At 42.6% G+C, this 21746-nt stretch overlaps 1 protein-coding gene across 10 annotated transcripts in view; it reads right to left on the bottom strand.

Annotated features, from left to right (window-relative positions):
* The window catches only part of SYT17 (synaptotagmin 17), a 118862-nt gene that overhangs the window by 45954 nt on the left and 51162 nt on the right, over window positions 1-21746 (bottom strand). For 9 of the 10 annotated variants that reach the window (XM_038420470.2, XM_043493488.1, XM_038420472.2 and 6 more), the window contains 2 exons: window positions 14699-14847; window positions 13630-14249 (listed from right to left, as the gene is read on the bottom strand). In XM_038420470.2, the coding sequence (XP_038276398.1) occupies window positions 13630-14249; window positions 14699-14847 (769 nt within the window). Of the gene's footprint in view, window positions 1-13629; window positions 14250-14698; window positions 14851-20283; window positions 20349-21746 lie in introns of those variants that run through there. The other variant, XM_043493487.1, reaches the window with a different exon arrangement.

Raw genomic sequence — 21746 nt, 5'->3', positions numbered from 1 at the left:
GGCTCTCAACCTTTCCAGACTACTGTGCCCCTTTCAGGAGTCTGATTTGTCTTGCAAACCCCAGGTTTCACCTCTCTTAAAAACAGACTTGCTTACAAAATCAGATATAAAAATACAAGTGTCACAGCTGACAATTTCTGACTTTCTTATTTTGTCTGTATGAAATTTTAGTTCATGCTGACTCCACTAGTGTTTTTTATGTAGCCTGTTGTAAAACTATGCAAATATCTAAATGAGCTGATGTACCCCCTGGAAGACCTGTGTGTACTCCTGGTTGAGAGCCACTGAACTAGAGAAGCTAGTGGAAGAGATGAAATCTCCAGCACTAGGAAGAATGTGTAATATACAGAGTCATTTGTTCAGCCAGCAAAATGGAGACAATTGGGGAAAGTCAGCAGTTGATGTGAGATGGCTATTTTTATTACAGCAGGTCAGCTGGGAGAGCTGACCGAGTCAGACGAGATTAGTTGAGGGGTTTGTTCTTAGTTTGGTGGGAAACAAATTAGAAGCCTCAGGCCAATTCAGATTGGTATAACTGGTTGGAGAGTAACATTTCTCACTTCTGAGTGCCTGTCAAATTTGGGAGGGCTCCTTCTCAATGCTCTGCATAAATATGGCATGACTCCATAATCATCAGCCCTTTGGTTTCCTTGCTTTTATTATATAAATATATGTCATGTATAGAAGAAATGTTACAATATTTTTTTCCCTAGTGACTCTGTGCACTTAAGCATCTTTTTGTTACAACACTGAAGCCTTTTCAGGCAGGATAGGGAAGGTTTGATAAAGATATCTCTCTCTTCCACATAAGTGCAGGGTTTGAACAAAGGAAGGGGGAAGCTTATGTATTCAGTGCCATATTTATTTTATTGGCGCTCAAGGAAGAGAAGAGTCTAAATTTTGTTTGTCGAAGACCTTTTAATGAAAAGAAGTGCTGTGGGTTTTGCCTGTATTGATCCACTTTATATTTTGCTCTCAGTAGTTATGACAAAACCTCTAATATTTTCCCACTACAGGATCCAGGGATACATTTACATCCCAAAGTTTGTAAATGTAAATGCTTAACTTGATGCATAAGGAAGAGAGATTACACCTTAAAATCACAAACAAAACCAGTATGTGACAATCTTTACTAACCCCGTTTAAATGAATGTTCATTTTTTTCTGATACAAGGCATGTATATAGTTCAGTATTAAGGGGTGGGTATAGTTCCAATTCTGTCTAGAACTACTGTAGAATACCACAGGCCGTGAGTTTTTGAACCTATGCTGTTTGCTGTACATGTCTCCCTTAGGCACCATTATTTAAAAGCATAATTTGAGTTACAATTGTAATGCTGATGACATAGCGGTTTGGGTTTTGATCCCAGGGACTCTGGGAAAGCAATTTCTTATTAGATTAGGTAGCTAAGTGACATCCAGTCTTGGATGTCCATTATCTTCCTGAAGTTCTGATTATTGCTTCATCTTTCACAGTTCCTTTTTACGGGTGCATTATGCAGCCTGTTACTAGAGTGTGTAACCTTGGTCTTTGATGCAGAACTTTCTGTAACTATCATTGGGGCTGAATCTAACCCTCACAGAAAAGGCTCATTTTTTCTGCCATCTCTGGAACACAGCAAGGCTGCCTCGAGGGAAGCAGAGTTTAATTTATGCCATTAGCACATCTAGTTTGGATCAGTGCAGTGCACCGTTCACAGGCCTTCCAAACTGTTTGAGATCTCTACAACATGCCCAGAGTTCTATAGCTCAAAGGCTCCCTGACTCCAGAGGTACATTACATCAATGTGCAGATCTATACAGTGCTTCTAATGAAGGTTCAAATTGATTTTCCTCAAGGTTATCCATGGCATTACCTGCTTAGGTATATTAGAACACTGCTGCTTTAATATGCCCTGCTCCCACAGGCTTCCTACAGCTTCCTACAGTAAATGACTAAAGATTTTTGGAGGTCTGAGCTGCTGTATAGTATGCCTTGGCAACAATTTACCCACCTATGGTTAGGGGTACTGAGCACAAAGCTTGGTTAAAACAGAGTCATGAGATCTGGGTTTCAGAGTAGCAGCCGTGTTAGTCTGTATTCGCAAAAAGAAAAGGAGTACTTGTGGCACCTTAGAGACTAACAAATTTATTAGAGCATAAGCTTTCGTGAGCTAAGTGAGCTGTAGCTCACGAAAGCTTATGCTCTAATAAATCTGTTAGTCTCTAAGGTGCCACAAGTACTCCTTTTCTTTTTGAGATCTGGGTTGTAGTTCCACTAGCTTTGCCAGTGAATCCCTCTAGAACTTGGACAAGTCACTTATTCTCCCCAGCCTTACTTGGAGAGAATATTTTCCACCTTGCAGGGCTGTTGTGAGGTTAAATTCTTTCAAATTTGTCACACACTTTGAGCACCTGGGATAGAAGGAACTAGTGAGTAGCACAGGATTATTATTATATTATCAATGTGCCACGCAGTGGTTTAAATGCATAAAGCCCCTTCAAATTAATGGGTATCATTTGGGCAAATCCCCATGCAGCACCCTGAATATTCATCCCACAAGTGTAGCCCATAAAGCTAGCTTAGCCTTTTATCATGTTCAGCAGCAACTCAAGGAGCCTACAGGACTGTAGCGTGTAAAACAATAGCTTAAGCAAGTTAGCATAAATATAGCCAAGCCTAGTAGGTCTGTGACCCTTGGGATAGATAAATGGCCTGTCAGCTACCTTTAGATTTTGGGGAACTAGGATTAGCTTGCTCAGTAGCAGGAGTTGGAACCTAATGGTACTTGGCAACTTTAGGAGCACTGAAGTCCTACTGGGCTTGGATATTTTAGGATAGAATCATTGGCAGATGTCTAATCACAAACTTGGCTGAGCAATAAGTGACATATATGGTAATGAGTTAAATGGCATTAATATGGATAAGGGCGCCTCAACATTATGAGAGCAAGGAAGTCAGAATTGGACATGGAAGGCTGGGCATGAGCATGAATATTCATGATAGTGCTCAGGCCCTATAACAGGGCAAACCTCCATGTGGAGGGGGTTAGCTTTCCATCATTCGACCCTTCAGCTCTATTGTTATCTATCGCCACCTTGGGCATTGGGGAACTTGGACCATCAGACTCATTCGACCTGCCAGAGGCAAGGCTGGTCCTTTGTCTCTGATCACCAGGTACTCAAGGAAGGTTGTACAGTAAAAGCTGAGTTATCCAGCTCTTTACCAACCGGAAAGCTGTATTAACCGGCATTTCTGATATCTCCCAATACAAATCTTCTATCTAGTAACCAGGACTAGTATACTGCCCAGGAGGCTATGCAATTGCACATTCTGCATTCTACTTTCATGCAAAAGAAGCAGAAGACAAGTACGCAAGCTGATATCAGGGATTTAGTCAAAAAAGCAGCTTCCAAGCTGTGTCATAGGGTCATTACAGATTCAGCCTAATCTCTTACACCTTCTATATTTGCAATGATCATTGATGTTGATGATGATGACCCTGAGGCACTGCAAGATCCTGAAGTGCCTTCTGAATCATCAAAGAAAGATTAAATTATGTTCAGTATAATTTAGTGTTGTGTATTTTTAGTGATCTGGGTGTACGCCATGCGTGGCCCATAGTGATATGTAGTGTCAGAAGATAACCTACTGTATAGAAAACTTTACCTGTATACACCCAAGTGCTTCAAGAAACCAACCACTCTGCACTGCAATACTATGACTGAATTGGTGAGTACCTGTATACTATTTTATACTTTATTCATTTTACTGTATTCTAATTCTTTGAAAATTGATATTCCATTGGTAGGTCTAACTCTTAGTTAACCAGAATATTTGATTAACCAGCACCCCCGCATTCCCTCAACATGCTGGATAACAAAGCATTTACGGTATATAAGTCTAAGAGCTTATGCAAGGAATGATACCAGAGATATCCCCAATACTGCATTATTCCTCTCTGTGGTTTGGAGCTTTTCTGTCTTTATCATTTGCTCTAATAAAAATCACCAAGGCTTTGCTTTGCCTTCAGTGTGAGTGTCCTTGCCATATACCACGAGGTTCCCTACAAGATACTGAACTTGTTGGGTTTAGTTCTGTGTAGCCTGATTCTGAGACAAGAACTCTGTTACCCTCAGATCATTAATTAGGATCAATTGGCAACCAATACTATCATTATTAACCATTAAATAGGATCAGGCAAAATATATAACTGATATTAGACTGAAGCAGCATTTGTTCAGCTCTGCTTCCACCTCATGGGGGAAACTTTCTCCCAGGTTAGCTGTATGTATATCCCGCAGGTCACACACCAACTAGCGGTGAACCTGTGATCCTCCCTCCTTACAGGGAGTTTTAGTTACCCCCGCTATCATCACAGAGAAAGTGAAGCAGCTGCTCTGTGATACCTCCTCTTGGGTCCCAGGATGGGGTTTGGAGGCCTCCTTCAGCATAAGTGGGTCAGAGTTGTACAGGAGGAAAAAGTTCAGATATAAAGGGAGCCCATAGCTCTTCACAGGACCTTTTCTCCTACTCTTTACCAATCAATATCTCTGCTGGGGTCAGAGAGGAGCAATGAGGACACATATTTTGTGTTTATTCTTGAGTCAGAAATCAAATCTGGAGCTTCAGAGAGCTGTTGTAAGCTTGAATCTCTTGTAAGCAATTTCTTTAAGGCTGAGTGCAACATTTAAGCAAGAAGCCCAATAGACTCCCACTGAGCCCTGTATTTAAGAACCTATGTTCCCAAAAAGTTAATGCCACTCAAGTTTACTAGTGAGATGAAGGTTCAAAGGAAAGGTACAACAAATACCCGTGTCTTTTATCAGACATAGCTCCATGACTTCATCTCTCGGGAGGAGAAAGGAGTTCTTATGAATTTTCACACGCCAGCAAGACATGAATTTTCACATGCAGAATAAAGATCTCTCAGCTCTGATCAACACTGGCCCAAAACATTTCAACTCACCTATTCATAAACACCTCCCCCCCTGCCCCCTGAAAAATAATGTGTTGGTAAAACTAGGGGTGCGCCATACTCTATTTTAATCAATCTTTACAGAGAAATGTGAGACTCTGAGCATAGATATAGCAAGTACTTTTAACCTACTTTACAACAGTCAGGCAATTCCATGGTATGGAGTTATTTAAGGAGGGTAGAATGTTTCTTATTTTCTGGCTCTGGTAGTATTTGAACTGGCAGATCACTGGCCCTCTTTCTGGACTCAATCCTGCAAGGTGCTGCCACTCTGGCCCTGATTCAGCCAAGCACTGAAGTACGTGCTCAATTTTAAGCATCTAAAGAGCCCCACTGAAGGTAAGCACCAGCGTAAGTGCTTCGCTGGACTGGCGCCAGAGTACTCCACTCCTTACAGGATCAAGCTCTTCATCTTCCTTGTGAATGTAGTGTCCGTGGAAGGCACTGGGTTGTCAGCCTGGGTGAATATGAAGCCCTTTATTGATCCACAGAAGAGGGAAGGCATAGGAGGTGATGCCCTGCCAACATGCCCCAACCCTGAGCTGGAGGGATCACTCCTACGGGCTGAGGGGACAGTACAGTGCTCATGCACTTTCAATCATGAGCATTTCTGATAACAAAAATGTCTGCTGGGATGGTGGTTTTTGTAATGTGGACTCCTGCTCACTGGCCTGGGAACTGAAACAAAAATAATTGTACATGCTGTTGACTAACAAGCAGCCATCAGACGGTAAGAAATGTTGGTCACTATTGATCTGGGCTGGATTTGAACCAGCCCCCCTAGAAATTAAAAGCTGTATATTCCATTATGAATCTTGTGAGGGCTAAAGAGCTTGCCTGATCCAAACCCCAGTAAAATCAGTGGAAAGACTCCCATCAGCTTCAATAGGAGATGGATCATCCCTTTAATTTAAAGAAAACATGTATTTGCTTCTGTCCACCTTCTCACATGCAACAAAATGTGTGCCCACACTCCCTTGTCTCTGCTCATTTTAGGACCCAGTTCTAAAGAGGCACTCCTTTTTAAAAGGAACCATCCATGGACTTGCTTCACCCTACACTGCCTCACAGTCTTTGGGCCCGATTTTCCATTGCCTTGCACTGTATGTTGTCATTTACACCTGGCCACAGTACGCACAAAGTAGTTGCCATTCTGATCTGGTAGCTTTTTACAACCACTTTCTCCACTCTTCTAAAACCCTTGTCCTCTTTGCTTTTTCTCTCTCACCACTACTCAGGTCTCTCCTCTGTAGCTCTTGCCATCTGGACCAGCCTTCCTGTATTTGTCCAGCTCATGAAGTTTCCATCTATTTTTAAATGTCACCATAAAACAGACATCCTGCCTTCTACCGTTACATTCCTTGTCTATGGCTTTTCATTTTTCTCTCCTTCTGTTAATGGTCTTATGACTGACTGTTTCAGCATTTTTCACCACACAAGTTTCACCACATTCATTGCTTTCTTTCTCATACTGGGGCAGATTCTCAGCTGGTGTAAACTGTTATAGTTCCACTAACTGCAACTAAGAATCCACACCACAGTGCGCCTGTTTTGTATCACTACTTAATTCTGTAAGTGTCGGGGGATACCTTTATGCAAAATAAAGTTTCAATGTATTGTATGCAGATTTTTTTTCTCCAAATGTATTAAGATTCCTAGAATTCGTTTGGAAGGTACAATTGGAGCACATTCAATTTAAATGTAGTTAACAAGAAATTTAAAAAGGCTGACAGTGAACTTTCTTCATCAATCTTGTCGGAACCTTCCTCTCGGCTTCAAACTCAGTACTTTTAAAAAATAAGATGAGTAGAAAAAACTTCCTTAGCGCAGGTATAAGCAACACTTTTGTTTTTTAATTTCCATTTTTGTCATCCTGAAGATGGAACTTTCTGTTTATAAAAATAATAGATACAAATTGCAGGCAAACACCTTACCCTTTCACTATAAAATATTAAGACAGTACTTTAAATTAATATGAATTAAGATTTTACTTACTTAAATATCTATTTCTTCCCTTGATTCATGCACAAAACATTTGTTATCACGAGTCAGCAGATTTTGCATCTGTTGTTCTGGAAGGGCCTGGTGGTGCTTTGAGTTAGTGTGTGGGGTGGTGCTTCTGATGATGAGGTTGGAGAGGTGTGGGAGGTTGTTTGAAGGCAAGAAGAGAGGGTTCAGGAAAGATTTTTTTTCAGGATGGAGTCCCCATCAAGTATGGGCTGTAGTTGTTTGATGAAACCCCACATAGGTTTCAGTGTGGGGTGGTAGGTGACAACGAGGGGTGTGCAGGCAAAGAGGGGTTTATTTCTGTATTGAAGCAGGTTCTCTCGTGATATTTGGGTGGCCCATTCCATGATGCAATCTACTTCTCTGGTGGACTTGTTTGGTGAAGGCAGTTTTGAGTGTATTAAGGTGTATATCCTGGACTTTTTCCTTTGAGCATATTCTGTGGTATTTGCATTGTCACCTACCACCCCAGATAGGAATCCATACAGAGGGTATCATCAGAACAATAGATGCAAAATCTGCATCTCCACTGCTTCAATGATCAACCCTCCCCCACAAACACTCCTTTCACTTGCCTATCACAACAACATGTGGAGTACTTCATCCAGTGCATGAAATGCCCCAACAACTATGTGGGTGAAGCCAGACAATCACTACTCTCTCGAATGAACTCACACAGGAAAATGATAAAAGACAAAAACACCCTATCACCTGTGGATGAACGCTTTTCACAAAGCAACCACTTTATATCAGACCTATCTGCACTCATCCTCAAAGGAAACCTGCACAACACTTTCAATAGATGAGCCTGGGGGCTTAAAATAATAATTTTGCTAGATACTAAAAATCATGGTCTTAACAAATATACTGGATGTATGGCTTATTACAACAATTTTTAACCCACCAACCTCTCTTTTTGTCCTGACTACAAGGGTGTTAACAGGCCACTTCACCTTGAATGATCCTTTAGAATATGTGCTAACGACTTATGACAAAGTTTGTCCCCAAACTTTTTCCATCATGCCCCACAGTTTGGGGACCACTGACTTATGCTAAACTATCTGTTCCATCTGGTATTTAGCTGTGACAGTCTAAGAGCCTTTCCCAGACCTGAGAAAAAGCTCTATGTAGCTCAAAAGCTCGTCTCTCTCACAAAAAACAGACGTTGGTCCAATAACAGATATTACCTCACCCACCTTGTCCCTCTAATATTCTGGGACCAACATAGCTACAACAACACTGCAGGTATCCCCTATAGCAGCTGTTCCCTGATCCCTCACCCTCCTCTGGTCACAAAAAGAATTCTGTGGAATTGCTCGGGCATATGGACTCTGATAGACAGGATGTTTCTTGCAGGAATATTGATACCACAAAAACTTATTGAACTTAGTGATCTTAAAAAAATAAATGAATAAATAAAAATCCATGGTCTCAATTTCTTGGTGCTTTTGACAGCTGCATTCCAGTTTAGACTGCACATAGTACGGACCAGGTGATGACTCTTGTTTAACTCGAAGAAACATTTTAAACTGTCCTTGCATTTTAATTTTTAAGAAAGCAACTCTCATTCATTAACCAGACACAGATACATTAGGACTGTCCCAGGTTCCAAAGGACTGACAGTTCATCTGACCTGAGGATGTTTGTTCCCCCTGGGTAATGCTCTGGCTTACAATGGCCTTCTCAAGGATGCTTAAGGGATGCACTGCAGCCCAGAATTTCTGGAACACTAAGTGGTATGGCTACATTCGCTCCCTCATCAGTCCACTGACGTCTAGATTAGTGCAGTGGTTCAATACCTCTTGGGATTTAATCCAAAATGTTTAACCTCAAGGGCCAAAGTTTTGGCTGGCCTGCGGGCCTGATTTTCAAAGGCATCAAGCACCAGGAATGCCAATTGGTCTCAGTAAGAGAAGGATTAGGCTACTATCCTTTAAAATGAAAGCCAGCCTTGATGGAGGAAAGATACAAAACAAAAACTACTTCCCAACTAAAGGAAAGGAATCACTCTAGCTTCCCTGGCCTTGCAAAATCCAAGCTCATATGGCTCTCTCTGTGAAAAGCAAACTACAGAATCACAGCATGGTCTGACTATCAAAGGAGATGCATCCAGTGAAGTTAATGGGGTCGCCGAGTGGTAAATGAGGGCAAAATTTAGCCCATTAACTTCAATTTTCCATTCAGGAACACAATCAGTATTTTATTGGTCTATTGGGGCTGAAATCTTCTGGTTCAAGTACTCTTGAATTTTAAACTCAGCAGAAATTCTAGCCATAACTTGTCTTTAAAAAGTCATATTCAGAAACTGTGGGCCAAATTCTCCTCTGTTACACTAGCATTGCATCACTATAACAGAGAGAAGAATCTGACCCACAGGATTATGCTGTAGAGTTTGGGGTGCTCTGCACCTCTGAGGATCAGGTCCTAAATTAGCAAGTGAAGAGTAAACTGCACAAGTGCAGCTCTTCACATAAAATGCATGTACCACATGACATTTCAATTGCTACGCTAATAGAAATATATCTTGTAACTTGGTTTTTTATACAGACTTCTGTCTGCCAACTTAGAGATAGTATGTATCAGCAAAACTCTCCTTGTCCATTAATGTAATGATTAATTAATACATGATTATCACAGAGGTTTCGAGACACTAGGCCAAATATTGCTCTTGCTTACATCTATGCAACCTCATTAAATTCAATGGGCCTGGAGAGAGCAGAATTGGACTGACTTACTTTAATGCAATACATGTGGACTAGAAGATTGTATAATGCTCTCTGGTGGGGAGTCAGACTGCCCCAGCAGGAGCTCCGCCGAATGTAGGTAACGGTGAATCAGGCTCACTGTGCCCTGTACTTCGTGCTGGCACACACATCAGTGCAAAGTGGATGTAAGTAGCTACTGGCCCAGAACACTGGTGTTTTAGAATCACTTTGCACTGGTGAAAAACAACAACATAGGGTGAATTGGATCTAATACCTCTGGAATTCCTGGGACAGCCGAGACCAGAAGAGATCTTTCCACACTCCTGGAATGGTATAGAGAGTGGGAGCCATGATCCCGAGCATGCCCCTCCCTACCTCACCCTCTTTTGGGCAAGACTGCATGTTGAGAGAACTAAGCTCAAGAGGGTCTCGCGCACAAGGACTCGCTGCTGCCCAGGAATCCATGGGTGGAGAAGGCTCCTTGTATCATCCCCACACAAACTAGCCACATATGCATATACTGGGCTAAATTCTAACACACTGTAGTCTGAAATGCACGTCACAGCTCTATGTATCTATCTTGTCATTAATCAGAATCCATCAACTTTCAAATGCAGTCTATTTTATTCACTATGTGAAACGCTTGTGGTATTGCACCCTATGGGTCAGACCCTTAGATGGCATAAATTGGCATAAATCCGCTGAAGCCAATGGAGTTACACTATTTACATCAGCAGCGGATATAATCCCATAGCATAGAGGCCAGCATGAAGTAGATACTGTTACTTCCTTATCACCAGACATGTTAGGACCAGATCCTGTAAGGGGGTTGACTTGAAGGCAGTGCACATCTTACATACTCAGTCTCTTAACTTGCATTAACATGATACTTTTATATCATATACATCAGGGGTCTCAAACACGTGGCCCCGGCCCACCAAGCTCCCCACGCCAGCCCCCAGGTCAGGGGTGGGCAAGCTACAGCCCGCGGGCTGCATCCGGCCCGCAGGATTACCCCCCATGGCACCGCAAGCCCCATGCCGCTCCCTGAAGCATCCGGCAGCAAGTCCCTGCGACCGGGAAGGAAAGAGAGCGCTCTGTATGTTACTTTCGCCTCCAGGCACCGCCCATCGCAGCTCCTATTGGCTGGGAACTGCAGCCAATGGGAGTTTCGGGGGAGGTACCTTGAGGAGCAGCAAGAGGAGCACATGGAGCTCTCTGCCCCCCCCCCCCCCCCGGGCCCGCAGGGATGCGGTTCCAGCTGCTTCCCAGAGTGGGGCCGGGGTCTGGGCTGGGGCCGTGGCCAGCAGGGAGCCTGCCCTGGCCCTGGTGCATGCTGGCCACCCTGGAGCTGCTTTAGGTAAGCGGTGCTGGGCTGGAGTCCACACCCTGCACCCCTCCTACACACCACACCCCAACCCCCTGGCCTGAGCCCCCTGCCACATCCCACACCCCTCCTGCACCCCAACCCCATGCTCTGAGCCCCCTGCCAAACCCTGCACACCTCCTGCACCTCTAGTCCCTGCCCTTAGCCCCCACCACACCCTGCACCCCTCCTGGTCCCCCTGGGGAAAGGGAGGGGACGGAGTTGAGGTGGGGACTTCGGGGAAGGGGTTGGAATGGAGGCAGGACCTCATGGAAGGGGTGGAGTGGGGGCGGGGCCAGGGGCATGGACGGGGTGGGTGTCAGTGATGTGGCCTTCGGGCCAATGCATTAGTCCTCATGTGGCCCTCGTGGTCATTTGAGTTTGAGACCCTTGATATACATCATATAGTTTCAGAATGTGCTATCAAGCATTAATCATAGGGGGGAAAAAATGCAAGGTTGCAATGGGTTTGCATGGCTATAAATGAGACCAAAATTTGGCCCTCTGCCCTCAGATACACCGATGTGATGTCCACTGCCAGCAATGGGAACTGCACACATGTATCTGAGGGCAGAGTTTACCTATAGGTATTTGTAAATATGGACTTGGGAGAACAAGGGATAGGATGCAAGATAAGCCCTGTAAGGCTGGTTAAATGGCTTGCACATTTAAATGCAGAGCCCTTGGGCTGTTCTACCGCCCCTCCCAATATCAGACTCTAACCAGTGGAGCTGCTCTAATTTTCACCCACAAAGCTACTCAGTTTGGTTGGTGAAAGAATTCTTCCCTATGCATTTACAAAAAGTGTTCTTGTTAATCTCATCATGCTACTAGCTTTATTATAAAACTCACCTTAGTCATCTGCATCATAATAAATAAATAATATTGAGAAATCAAGGGCCTGATTGTCCACTGCCTTGTGCATTTATAGCAGTGCAAGGTTAGAGCAAAGGGGGTGCAAAACAGTTTCCAACCACTTTGCAAAGGTGCGTATGCCTACACAAGGTGCCAGACAATGAAAAATCAGGCCCCAAGGCTTTGGAGTTTTGGACATAAATACTGCCTCAATAGATTTTAATTTTGCAGCTTTCTGAACTCAAGTTATACATCTGGGCCACATTCTGTCCTCAGTTGCAACAGTGTAAAACTGGGAGTAATGCCAGTGAAATCAGTGGAATTACTTCAGATTTACACCAGCATGCCTGAGATCAGAATCTGACTAAACCCTTATCCATGGCTATACTGGCCTTCTGTGAATGTTTAGGTGCTGTTAGCTACCAGAGAGATCAGTCAGAGCTTTACCCAAAACTGAAAACATAAGACTGACAAATCACACATCACACCAAGTGACAACAGAGGAGAGAGAGAGATCGAAGTGTATTATACTAATGCTAAACATAGTGTCTCTTAAGCTCAGGGCAAACTCCTACCCTTAGCATTAGCAGCTGTGCGGCGGATGGGGAGAAGACATAGCTATGCAGAGCAGGCTGGTTCAAGATGAAGTAGTGCAATGCACTGCCATTTGTTTCTTCTTTTACCCGAGTAGTATATACCCTTACACTAGCGGCTACTGCTAGCTGCAGCATACTTGCTAACTAGCCTGGGAACTAGGCACTCCCACAAGTCAGCTTGTCATCCCATTGAGGGCCATAGTGGAGTTGGTGCACTGGCCAGGAGTTTTTCCTAACACTCTTGTGAGTAGTAAGGGGAGAGACCCTGCCCCAATGCTCCTGAGAGAGGATATGGGAAGACGAAGAACCCTACACCATCTTCCCCCTCAACACATCACAGGGCTAGCCCAGCAAGAAGATTAGAACATGCACAGGTACAAAGTGTCATTACAATCCAATCGAATATGCTGCACATTCAACTTCCCTCTCACCCTCACCAATCTTTGGCCACATGTTTCTAGATAGGTCTGTACAGAAACGCAAGAAGAATCCTCTGACAATTGAACTACCAAGATGTCTCAAAGAGGACCAGTCTCTTATGTATTTGCTCACAAACGAACTGTGCAGATATCAATGGCAAAACAGACACACACACACTCAAAGCATTGTTCTGTTTTGATTATCATAGTAGTGCTTTTCTAGCCTGGATAAACTCCCTACAGCAGTGGTGGAAAACCTACGGCCGTAAGTTATCCACCACTGCCCTACAGTGGCTCTCAGTGACAGTGAGCATAGCCCACTGCAGGGAAGGATTTATCCATGAACCTGCATCTGCAAGAAAGGATCTCCCAGAAGTTGCAGATTCACGAACGAATTTCCAGCCATTTCCATTATGCACAATAGAGGGTCTTTCTAATTTTATCTCCTTTATGATGATGTTCTTTTAAAGCCAAAATGGTGGGCTTGGTTCAGGTCTGTCTTACACCAATATAAACCAAAAAGAATGTCACTGAATTTACACCACTGTAATACAGGTATAAGTAAGACTAGAATCAGATCCAATGCCTTTTCAACCTAGAAGGTGCTTTAGTACATGAATGATCATGGCTATTTAAAAACCTCTCATTAACCCCAAACAAGCAGAGGAACCACAAAAACAAAGTAGAAATATTACATAATAACCACCTTATAAATTCCATTACCTGCGAACTGGGAACAAGGGCCTTCCACCAATGTCCGCCCTTCACAAGGTCAACTTCATTTAATGGCATTGACACTTTGCCTATGACACAGTGGCGTGAGAATTTGTCAAAATCCACTATGGTTAAAAGTAGAGTTCTTCTTTGGGCTTCTAAAAATGGGATTTCAAAGGTGTATCTCTCCTCAAACACTGGGTTCTGGGTTTTGCGTTTTACTCCTGTCTGCTTGGAGTTCTTCTGATCTGGAAGGAGGCAGATCTTGACATAAGGGTTGGAATGAGCCATATCTTGTTTTGAACCGTCGTATGAAATTGGAGGAGGCAGATCTCTCGCCTCAATTACCCTCACTATTAGATAATTATGCAACAGATCATACTGTGTGCTAAAATGCAGCATGCCCAGTTGATACTTTGATAAGATTTCCTCATCTGTCAAGGAGTCCATGTCATCACTATTAGAGTCAAGAGAGTAGAGTCTTGGTTCGAATTTTCTAAAATAGTCATCTGGGGTATATGTTTTTCTCAGGATAGTTGGCTGAACTATTTCTTTTTTAGCTCCTATAATTCCAAACTCAATAGGTTTAATGTCAATTAGTGGAGAACTTGGCCTTCTTGATTCTAGACCTAGGCAAAAGAAACATACAAATAGCAATGTCAGTAACTGGAAAGATCTGATTATATCCCAACTTAGTCTCTGCCCCAAAGCTCTTACAGTCTGTCTTTTTGTTCCGTTTGTACAAAGCCCAGCACAATGAGGTCTTGGCCCATGACTGGGGCCTATCTCAACACAAATAATAAAACAAACAATAATAATATCATAACTAGTTAATCTTTAAGTGCAAACATCAAATAGATTTCTGCCCCCTACCCCTGTCTAACTCTGTGATTCTGCCTCATTCATCCTTTAGCAAAAATATAAGTTTGGCCCCTTTCACAGTCTCTTTGTGGAACAGTTTAGGATTTTAGTCAACATACCTTAGGCTTGACTTGGATCTCTCTCTAAAAGCAGGCACTAACCTAAGCTTTGATCTACTTGGGAAATTACGTTAATATTGTACGGCTGACAGCCTTACTTGAAATCCGCCTTGTGAGGCTGTAAGTGGACCGTGATGTATCTGAAGATGATCGCCTTCTGTCAGGAGAAGAGTCTTGAGGAGTTGGAGGCGGCTCGCTGGTTGTGTTATCAGAGTCTCCATCTTTGTCCTCATTTTGATTGCTTATCCTGTGAAAATGAAAGATCTCTGGATGTGTGAATCCAGTAAGTGTACTGTACACATAACAAACAGGATAAAAAGCCCTCTTCTCTGATACTTTAGATTGAACCCTGGATGAATATCATGGATCCTAGAGCTTATTTTCAGATCTAGTTGGAAAACAGAAAGAGTGCTGAGCTCTGTGGCTTCAGGGCCCTACAAAGCATGGATTCGCTATCCTTTCTTTTGTCTTTCATACTTCTTAAAATGCAATGAAGCTTACTAGCAACGGTAAGGATATACATCAGTATGCACTTTAACACACATCTATACAGATGTGCTCATGTTTCAAATACATGCATGCGATACAGACCTTGTGGCATTATTGATTTATGTAGTGAAAATATTTATACCATTACTTATTGCTGTATATTTAGGATATAGTGCTGGAATTATGGCTTTCATTGGGATCAGATAGTCACATTATTAATAGCATGAGAAATAACCATGATCAATCTCCTCACATCATGTTTAATATTAATATATGGTGGTAAATGAGCCATTAAGTTTTGGAAATGTGGCCCTGTAAAGCAGGATTTGTTGACATACCTTTTAAGCAGTTCCTGTCCCCTTTTTTTTATTCACTCTTTTGCATAACTGGATAGGACAATAATTCTGCTATATCTTGTTTTATTTGTGGGAGAATTTAAATAAGCAACAAGGTTACACACCCCTCACTGAAACTTTGTTAAGGTTTAAAATGCACAAAGTGATTATGAGAATGGGATCATACAAAAGTCCACAAGCAATCCCCTTGTCAATTTAAATCTTCTACATAAAGTAAGATCAGTGAAAATCTCAGCCTCCCACAAATTGCAGCAACTCACATTAAACAGAACAAATCAGAACCTCTTAAGTGTTCCCCTCAAAGAAGAGCAAGAGCAGACAGGAACAAAAGTCTATAGTTCAAGATTCTAATGTCAGCTGCACTGGTAAAAATCTGGAATAAGTCCAAAGAAGTCAATAGAAGAACAATTTTATACTGACATAATTGAGATCAGAATCTCGCTTTTTTTTTTTAAATAGTATTCCATTCTTTGTAGTGTACCAAGATAAAATACACTTTTCTGGTTAAGCCACAAGACAAAAGAACACTCAGAAAATAGAAATTGGGCACAGCCAAAGTTCAGCATGAAATAAGCAAATCAGATAGGAGCAGTGCTTGAATTTTGCTCCTCATTCATTCTTTCTATATTTCTGGCTATGTCAGGTATAAGATGAATATGTTGAATCATTTGCCTCACAAACCACTAATGAAACTAGGCTGATAATATTCTGTAGCAAGTAGTAAACTCAAAAATCTAAAACCAAATTTAGGAATAGACTAAAAATGGAATTCCAGATCTGAATCTACCTCTCCCCCAAGTTTGGGGGAAGAAGTTCAGATCTGGATCTTGTAGTGCTTGGAGAACTGAACCCACCTGAGCTTCACAGTCCATTGATATTTAATAGATTTTTGATAGAAAATTAAAAACATACATTAAATGGAGAGATAATACCCAGCTTTCAAACGCAGGTTGCTCAAATCCTTCAACTGGATATAAAAATCAATATTTAGGAGCATAAAAGTCTTTTCATGCTTTTCATGCCAAGAAACAGATTTGAACATACTTATTATGATTCACATGCCTGAAAATTAAACCTACAGAATGGGGGCAAAGCAGGAGCAAAAAGAATCATAAAAAAATCATTAAGGATATTCTACACATGCTAAACATAATAGTGAATTAACTAAGTAACAACCAGGTGACCTTTTGCAGGGAAATTGCTACCGAACCACGATAATTTTTCCTCAAATAAACTTTGGCTGTGTTTGGAATAGCTCTGTTCATATTCATAAAAATTCATAGGCAAGAGTTGTAGACCAAGCTGGATGAGCAAGCATCTTAGAGAGGTGATTAAGAAGAAAAAGAAAACATACAGGGAGTGGAAGATGGGAGGGATCAGCAAGGAAAGCTACCTTATTGAGGTCAGAACATGTAGGGATAAAGTGAGACAGGCTAAAAGTTGAGTAGAGTTGGACCTTGCAAAGGGAATTAAAACCAATAGTAAAAGGTTCTATAGCCATATAAATAAGAAGAAAACTAAGAAAGAAGAAGTTGGGCCGCTAAACACTGAGGATGGAGTGGAGGTTAAAGATAATCTAGGCATGGCCCAATATCTAAACAAATACTTTGCCTCAGTCTTTAATAAGGCTAAAGAGGATCTTAGGGATAATGGTAGCATGACAAATGGGAATGAGGATATGGAGGTAGATATTACCATATCTGAGGTAGAAGCGAAACTCAAACAGCTTAATGGGACTAAATCGCGGGGCCCAGATAATCTTCATCCAAGAATATTAAAGGAATTGGCACCTGAAATTGCAAGCCCATTAGCAAGAATTTTTAATGAATCTGTAAACTCAGGAGTTGTACCGAATGATTGGAGAATTGCTAATATAGTTCCTATTTTTAAGAAAGGGCAAAAAAGTGATCCGGGTAACTACAGGCCAGTTAGTTTGACATCTGTAGTATGCAAGGTCCTGGAAAAAATTTTGAAGGAGAAATTAGTTAAAGGACATTGAAGTCAATGGTAAATGGGACAAAATACAACGTGGTTTTACAAAAGGTAGATCGTGCCAAACCAACCTGATCTCCTTCTTTGAGAAAGTAACAGATTTTTTAGATAAAGGAAACGCAGTGGATCTAATTTACCTAAATTTCAGTAAGACGTTTGATACCGTGCCACATGGGGAATTATTAGTTAAATTGGAGAAGATGGGGATCAAGATGAACATCAAAAAGTGGATAAGGAATTGGTTAAAGGGGAGACTATAACGGGTCCTACTGAAAGGCGAAATGTCAGGCTGGAGGGAGGTTACCAGTGGAGTTCCTCAGGGATCAGTTTTGGGACCAATCTGATTTAATCTTTTTATTACTGACCTTGGCACAAAAAGTGAGAGTGTGCTAATAAAGTTTGCAGATGATATAAAGCTGGGAGGTATTGCCAATTCAGAGAAGGATCGGGATATTATACAGGAGGATCTGGATGACCTTGTAAACTGGAGTAATAGTAATAGGATGAAATTTAATAGTGAGAAGTGTAAGGTTATGCATTTAGGGATTAATAACAAGAATTTTAGTTATAAGTTGGGGACGCATCAATTAAAAGTAACGGAAGAGGAGAAGGACCTTGGAGTATTGGTTGATCATAGGATGACTATGAGCTGCCAATGTGATATGGCTGTGAAAAAAGCTAATGCGGTTTTGGGATGCATCAGGAGAGGTACTTCCAGTAGGGACAAGGAGGTTTTAGTACCATTATACAAGGCACTGGTGAGACCTCACCTGGAATACTGTGTGCAGTTCTGGTCTCCCATGTTTAAAAAGGATGAATTCAAACTGGAGCAGGTACAGAGAAGGGCTACTAGGATGATCCGAGGAATGGAAAACTTGTCTTATGAAAGGAGACCTAAGGAGCTTGGCTTGTTTAGCCTAACTAAAAGAAGGTTGAGGGGAGATTTGATTGCTCTCTATAAATATATCAGAGGGATAAATACAGGAGAGGGAGAGGAATTATTTCAGCTCAGCACCAATGTGGACACAAGAACAAATGGGTATAAACTGGCCACCAGGAAGTTTAGACTTGAAATTAGACGAAGGTTTCTAATCATCAGAGGAGTGACGTTTTGGAATAGCCTTCCAAGGGAAGCAGTGGGGGCAAAAGATCTATCTGGCTTTAAGATTCTACTCGATAAGTTTATGGAGGAGATGGTATGATGGGATAATGTGATTTTGGTAAGTAATTGATCTTTAAATATTCAGGGTAAATAGGACTAATCCCCTGAGATGGGATATTAGATGGATGGGATCTGAGTTACCCAGGAAAGAATTTTCTGTAGTATCTGGCTGGTGAATCTTGCTCATATGCTCAGGGTTTAGCTGATCACCATATTTGGGGTCGGGAAGGAATTTTCCTCCAGGGCAGATTGGAAGAGGCCCTAGAGGTTTTTCGCCTTCCTCTGTAGCATGGGGGACGGGTCACTTGAGGGAGGATTCTCTGCTCCTTGAAGTCTTTAAACCATGATTTGAGGACTTCAATAGCTCAGACATAGGTGAGGTTTTTCGTAGGAGTGGGTGGGTGAGATTCTGTGGCCTGCGTTGTGCAGGAGGTCGGACTAGATGATCAGAATGGTCCCTTCTGACCTTAGTATCTATGAATCTATATTTAATCAGAACCTTTGGTAAGGAGAATTGAGCTCTAATTTCAGTTTAACCTTGCAGAACACACAGTATTTATCTTCAAGTTTTTATGTTGGAGATTTCATAAGATGCAGAGCTGACAAGCACCCCAATTCCCTGCCAATTTTTTTCCTAAGGCTAGGAAGCAAACAATAATTATGAAATAACAATAAGGATTTGCCATGTGTGCAAGTCAATACAATTAGATTTGCTTCAGCAAGATAAACATACTTCTTTTGACATTGACGTTGTAGGGTGCTGTAAAAATTCAGGAAGTGCAAAAAGTCAACATCTACCAAAATAAATTACTTAATTTCACAGCAGTTGGGCCCAATCCTGCTTCCCTAGCATACCCAGAGCTTCTACTACTGACTATGGGAATGTTGCTGACGCAAAGAATGGAGGATCGAGGCAGACATTAACAAGATTGCTCCCATTCATCTAGAGACCATGAGAAGGATTGGGTGTGAGGGAAAAGCACACCCCATATGACAGCAATGGCCATGTCAGGTGGACAAGGAGCAGAGGATTGGGCACTCTTAGTTGTTAGCCTTTAGGCATTTTTAGATACTTTTGGGGGGGAGAAGGGGCAACACAAGAAATATACTTGTGCCCTAAACTCAATACATGGAGGCAGAATGTGAATCTTTTTAAATCCAGGTCCTAATTCAAGGTGTTACACTGCTGCCCAGCACTATAGTATAGGAACATCTACCATGCAAAAACAATTAGTGTAACGAGACCTCGAAGCAGTTTTGAAATACATATACACATTAAAATAGCTCATTCACAGCTCAATTCTGCAACTCTTACTCACGTTGAGTAGCACTTACTCACCTGATGAGTGCAGTACTGCAAACTCCAAACATTTAGAAACCTTCCTGCACCCAAAACAACAAGACCAGGCAAAGGACACCACTTCTCTCTTCTAACTCCTGAAGTGTCATTCTGTCTCCTCTCCAACTTTCCAGCCCTCCCCTCTCAGTCTCCTTTTCCCCGTACATATATTCTCTCCCTTTCCCCTCAGTCACCCACATTCTCCCAGCATACCCCCAAAACTCCTTCCTTATGCCCATTTTCCTTTACAGTCTCTCTCAGCCCCCCCTCCCTCCATATTCCTTGGATAAACTCAGCTGCTGCCACCACCATACTTTCCCCTATCCCCTCACTGTCTCTTGTCTGGGCTGCATACAGGAAACAGAAGCTGTCATTTTAGCTGAGGGCATCTTGGATTCAGTCATATGAAAAGCAGTGGGAGACAGCAGCCATTTTGAAGCATTTTGCGGCCCAGCTTCTAGAGACAAGAATTTTTTTTAAAAAACAAAACAAACCCTAAACTTGTAAGATTTGTGAAAATATCATGAGAGCTGAGGACTTTGATAGTCCCTAGAGGGCTGCTGGCCTGACTACATGTAACACAGCATAAGAAAAGAATGCAGAATAGGGCCCTTTAATATAATTTTCCACGATTATTTATGGCAAAAATTACCCAGGAAGGATCCTAGAGGCAGCTGAACCCACACAGATCCATGACATAGGTGGAAGGGAGTACTTCTGGAGCCCACAAAGGGGGTTCACATTGCAAAGTCCAGCTCCCCAAAGGAACTGAAGAATCAGCACACAGGTGGGTAAGCAGGGGGCCAGAGAAGAAACAGAAGCCCAGAGGTGGGGGATCTACCACTACACAGCCCAAGCGGCCACAGGGGGAGAATCAGAGATGGTTGGAATTACTGCGTCAGGGCTAGGGTTGCCAATTTTCTAATCGCACAAAACCGAACACTCTAGCCTTGCCCCTTCCCCGAGGCCCCGCCCCCCCACTCACTACTTTCCCCCTCCCTTGGTGGCTCACTCTCTCCCACCCTCACTCACTTTCACTGGGCTGGAGCAGGGGTTGGGGTGCGGGAAGGGCTCTGGCTGGGGATGCGGGCTCTGGGGTAGGGCCGCGGATGAGGGGTTCAGGGTATGAGAGGGGGCTCTGGGATGGGGCAGGGGATTAGGGTGCAGGTAGGGTGAGGGCTCCGGCTGGGGAGACAGGCTCTGGGGCGGCGCTGGGGATGAGGGGTTTAGGGTGCAGAACAGCATAAGAATGGCCATACTGGCTCAGACCAAAGGTCCATCTAGCCCAGTATCCTGTCTTCTGACAGTGGGAAATGCGGTGCCCCAGAGGGAATGAATAAAACAGGTAATCATAGAATCATAGAATCATAGAATATCAGGGTTGGAAGGGACCCCAGAAGGTCATCTAGTCCAACCCCCTGCTCAAAGCAGGACCAAGTCCCAGTTAAATCATCCCAGCCAGGGCTTTGTCAAGCCTGACCTTAAAAACCTCTAAGGAAGGAGATTCTACCACCTCCCTAGGTAACGCATTCCAGTGTTTCACCACCCTCTTAGTGAAAAAGTTTTTCCTAATATCCAATCTAAACCTCCCCCATTGCAACTTGAGACCATTACTCCTCGTTCTGTCATCTGCTACCATTGAGAACAGTCTAGAGCCATCCTCTTTGAAACCCCCTTTCAGGTAGTTGAAAGCAGCTATCAAATCCCCCCTCATTCTTCTCTTCTGCAGACTAAACAATCCCAGCTCCCTCAGCCTCTCCTCATAAGTCATGTGCTCTAGACCCCTAATCATTTTTGTTGCCCTTCGC

The sequence above is a fragment of the Dermochelys coriacea genome, chromosome 10 (assembly GCF_009764565.3).
Source record: "Dermochelys coriacea isolate rDerCor1 chromosome 10, rDerCor1.pri.v4, whole genome shotgun sequence".
Lineage (NCBI taxonomy): Eukaryota > Metazoa > Chordata > Testudines > Dermochelyidae > Dermochelys > Dermochelys coriacea.
This window is presented reverse-complemented; position numbering and strand designations above follow the sequence as displayed.